The sequence below is a fragment of the Tachysurus vachellii genome, chromosome 21, assembly GCF_030014155.1.
Source record: "Tachysurus vachellii isolate PV-2020 chromosome 21, HZAU_Pvac_v1, whole genome shotgun sequence".
In the NCBI taxonomy this organism is placed as follows: Eukaryota; Metazoa; Chordata; class Actinopteri; order Siluriformes; family Bagridae; genus Tachysurus; species Tachysurus vachellii.
Window position 1 is genome coordinate 19,231,386 of NC_083480.1, and position 4,663 is coordinate 19,236,048.

General features: G+C 41.2%; 1 protein-coding gene across 1 annotated transcript; it reads right to left on the reverse strand.

Moving 5' to 3' along the window:
* Positions 1–894: 894 nt before the first annotated feature.
* Positions 895–4,300, reverse strand: LOC132837604 (keratin, type I cytoskeletal 13-like). Its single transcript, XM_060857362.1, has 7 exons — positions 3,860–4,300; positions 2,856–2,938; positions 2,493–2,649; positions 1,916–2,077; positions 1,693–1,818; positions 1,202–1,425; positions 895–1,106 (listed from the first exon to the last, which is right to left on the reverse strand). The coding sequence occupies exons 1-7, from the start codon at positions 4,241–4,243 to the stop codon at positions 989–991; spliced, it is 1,254 nt and encodes a 417-aa protein (XP_060713345.1). The 5' UTR covers positions 4,244–4,300; the 3' UTR covers positions 895–988.
* Between the last annotated feature and the right edge of the window lie 363 nt (positions 4,301–4,663).

Below are 4,663 nucleotides of genomic sequence, written 5' to 3' on the forward strand. Positions count from 1 at the left end.
GACTATAAGAGCCTTGTAGTGATGAGTGATCTTTTCTTCATTTCAGGGGTAGTGAGGAGGAACTAGCACAAAGAATAGACTACTGCATTGGGAATCACATTTACTTGGGGACCCAGTCTACTCTTCAGATGTTGCTATGAGTGGCTGTGTCCATGGATTTCTGAGGTAGATTGTTTAAGTAGGTTACTTACTTATGACTCACGACTGTCAGATCTCAGGACATTGCTTCCTCAAATGAAATGGCTCAAATCCTTGAGCTCCCAATAATTTAACTTGACAGGCAAATGCGGATTGTATCTCTTGACTATTCTCTGACAACTTGTAGTTACTAAAAATATAGACTATGAAATGAGGCAGTAAACAATAAATTGAGGTCATTACTACTGGCAGGGAGGGGGCAGGTTCTGAGCTGGTGTTGCAATGAAAATATTAATTTGCACTGTGTAAAAAAACAGTGCACAGGAAATCCAATAAAACTTGGTGACCTGAACATGTCTGTGCAGTTAAAAACAACTCAGTGTTAGGAGAGTGTGGAATCTTACAAGCTTCATGTGCAGTTCATCTCAGACATTAGTGGTATAACCACATAATGTACATTCCAACCATTATGCTAGAGTTGCAGAGTATAAAACCTCCATTCAGTCTGTTCTGGAGTCTGCTTCTCAAAGGTGTTGGACACTAATAAAAAAACACAGTTAATGTCTAATAATAATAAAATCTACAGCATGGAGCAGAGCTTTTTCCTGCCTGTGGAATAGTCTTTAAAGACTCAGTCTTTTGGTTGAGACTTTATCAGATAAATACTTCTTTTGTAAAGCTTTTTGTTATTAACCTTTCTCTTGGATAAAGATCTGGGGATTACAGTGAGCTAAAATGAACAAGAGACACATGAACTGCTTTGGCTTGACTTTATTTGTCTTTATAAGCATTGAGAAAGAATTTCACAGGGATGGAAATCATCTCGTTGCTGTATTGAGACTCAACACGGTTACTTAGTGATGGTTTTGCTCTGAGAAGTACTGGAGGAGCTGACCACTTTACCATCCACCACTTCCTCTGTGACAATCACAACCTTCCGAGTGGTGGAACTAGAGCTGGTTGTGGTGCTGGAAGAGGAAATAAAGACAGAGTTACCAGAAAGGTGAGGAAAGAAACACTGAAATATTCCCCAAATCTACTACATTTTCCCTGAAATACTCACCTAGTGGTCGCTTCTCCATCCAGCAGTCTCCTGTACTCTGCAATCTCAATCTCCAGTCTGGACTTGATGTCCAGCAGCACCTGATACTCTTGGGATTGGCGAGAGAGATCAGAACGAAGCTGCACCAGCTGCTCCTCCAGACTGGTCACCTGAACCTGATAGCCGGCGAGCATTTGTGCATAACGGTTCTGTGTCTCAGCCAGAGTGTTTTCGAGAGAGGATTTCTAAACAGACAAATAAGATAAAACATATTTATCAAAGTTTTATAAAGTTTCACAAGAAATCTGTGACCAGGATTAGTTACAACCTTCAATGCGTATTATCAAGAGGTCATGAAGAAATTAATATTACACAGAAACTCATTTTTGTTTCGATGGGCACAAAACATTGTATTAGTGGAAAATTGTATTTTTACAATTTTTTGTATTTTTACAATTATAAAATGATATATATGGACTAATGTTTTCAGCATTTGTGTGCTAAGATCTCACCATGCTAAGCTGTGACTGAAGTTCAATTTGCAGACTTTGAAGTGTGCGCTTGACTTCTGTGATCTCAGATCTGGACATCTGGAGTGTTTCTGTGCTGATGGCCACCTCTTTGTTCAGTGCTTCACTCTGTGAAGTCAAAAATAACAAATCAATGAAAATTTACAGAAAGATCACTTCTGACTTCTGAGCACTAAGTGTTCAGTATGGTCCTGTTCAGACTCACCTTATTCTGGAACCAGGCCTCAATTTCCTTTCGGTTCTTAGTGGCCACAGATTCGTAATGCTCACGGATTCCAGCCAAGATTGCATTCAGGTCTTGCTGTGGTGCAGCATCAACCTCCACGTTCACCTGTCCACTCATCTGAGAGCGCGCCAACAGAAGCTCCTACAGGAACATAGCCAAGATGTGATCTACCAATAGCATTGCATTCACAAAGACACACTGAGGTGATGGACCACAAGGGACGTGGTAGACTAGTGGTTAAGGTGTTGGACTACTGATCGGAAGGTTGTGAGTTGAATCCCAGGTCCACCAAGCTGCCACTGCTGGGCCCCTGACCAAGGCCCTTAACCCTCATTTGCTCAGTTGTATAAGTTGAAATAAAATTGTAAGTCACTCTGGATAAGAAGGTCTGCTAAATGCTGTAAATGTAAATGATGGAACTCCTGAGTTATCTTTGGGGTTGATGAGGTCTTGGTGCAGTTGCATTGCAATACACAGTGTAAGTGATTAATTGTATAAACACTGTGACATGTGAAATAGTGGTTCTATGTGCAGATGTTAAAGGTCCATGTCTCACCTCCTCATGGTTCTTCTTCAGATAGATTAGCTCGTCTTTCAAACCCTCAATCTGCATCTCCAGATCTGATCTGGCCAATGTTAAGTCATCCAGAACCTTCCTCAGCCCAAAGATGTCGGCCTCCACTGACTGCCTCATGGCCAGCTCGTTCTCATACCTGAAACAATTAAAGAATATCTGTTTTTTACCTGTGGTTTGTCTCAACCTGAGAAGGTCAAATTGGTGAAAAAAGACATGCTTATGTACTCATGCATTTATTTAGAATCTGTATAATCATAAAGTAGAAGCTTAATTCCTGGTTAAAAACTTCACTATAGAAACATACAAGCTACTTAATTTTATAAACGTGTTTTGGACACTCACTTTACTCTGAAGTCATCAGCAGCAAGTTTGGCATTATCGATGTTGAGGTACAGCCCTCCATTCACAGTGATGGCACCTTGAATCTGCAAAATAATCACAAAGTTAATAATAATCATCACTTCTATACAATATTATATTTACAATAAAATCTCAAAGTATAGAAAAGTACAATAGATGGGTGTGGCTCCTGTAGTGTAATATAATTGGGTGTAATAGATGGGTGTGGCCGCTGTATGGGCAGGAGATGGATTTGACTGGGTGAATAACATGGGCGTGGCCTGTGTATTGAGAGGGTAGTTAGTGAAATAGGTACTGCATTGAGATTCACTCCAAAGAGATATAAAGGAAGGGATAAATCTGGAACTTGCAATTATCCTTCTATTATATGCTATTATATAGTCTGCCATATATGCAAACTGACAGGTAAACATGTATAGAGACAGGTGAATGTACAGGTGAATATACAGGCGAATGTACAGGTGAATGTACAGGTGAGTGTACAGGTGAATGTACAGGTGAATGTACAGGTGAATGTACAGGTGAATGTACAGGTGAGTGTACAGGTGAATGTACAGGTGAATGTACAGGTGAGTGTACAGGTGAATGTACAGGTGAATGTACAGGTGAATATACAGGTGAATGTACAGGTGAGTGTACAGGTGAATGTACAGGTGAATGTACAGGTGAGTGTACAGGTGAATATATAATAAAAATTATTTTATTATAAATATTTATATTTATTTATAAATATTTATATTTATATTTATAAAATTTATATTTATTTTTATAGAAATTATTTATGATATGTGGTCTTCCCAAAAGTGATCTTCATTAGTGTAATAGTGAGGAAGGTGATATTGAGTAGCTGTGCACTACATCCTTTAAACATTAAACAATGGATTGTGGGATTCCATGAGTGCACCATATCCTCACTTCTATGACATAGATAGAAAGGCTGATTAACTAGTGCATAGTGGTTAGTAAGGAGAAAGTTGGGGCCATACCTTGGTCTGGAGGTCTCCGATGGTGGCAAAGTAGGCGGAGTAGTCTCGGGCTGCAGGGGAGGCCTTGCCCTCAAGGAACTGGCGGATCTTGAGCTCCAGTTCAGCGTTGGCCTTCTCCAGCAAGCGCACCTTGTCCAGGTAGGTGGCCAGACGCTCGTTCAGGTTCTGCATCGTCAGCTTCTCATTGGCTGTAACGTCAACAGCGTCGGCGAGGTTGAAGCCACATCCAACATTTTTGGCGGTAGAGATGAGCACTCCAGACCCTCCGGCTCCTCCATACATGCTGCCGGCTCCTAGGGAGCTTCCAAGGCGTAGAGCTGAACTGCTCCTCAAAGAAGAGGAGGAGGAGGAGACGAAGCTGCGGCTGGAGAAGCTGGCGCTCATGATGATGATCACAATGTAGAACCTTTCTGCCCAAGCTGGAGAAGAACAAGTGGAGAGAAGAGAGAACTGGCTGCTTTTAAAGCCTTGAACAAATAGGTGGGGGTTTGAGGGGGAGAATTTTACAGAACATTCTTTGCCTCGGGGTGGAAACTCCTCAAACCAGACCAACCTGTCCAGAAGAAAAAAACGACCAGAAAAGCCACCAGTGGAATTTACACAGGTGACACTGCCTCCGGCTGCTGATCATGTGGGTGAGCTAGAAAATCAGCGCTGGAGCTGAAAGCATCAAACGGTTATAAAAACATGACCTTTTAATCACAAGGCATCTCCACGTCAGATGTCCAGCAGTGCGGCAAACAAAGAAGGATGTCAAGAACTTTAGCATTTAGAAATGACAAGAAGAAAAACAAGAACATTTAT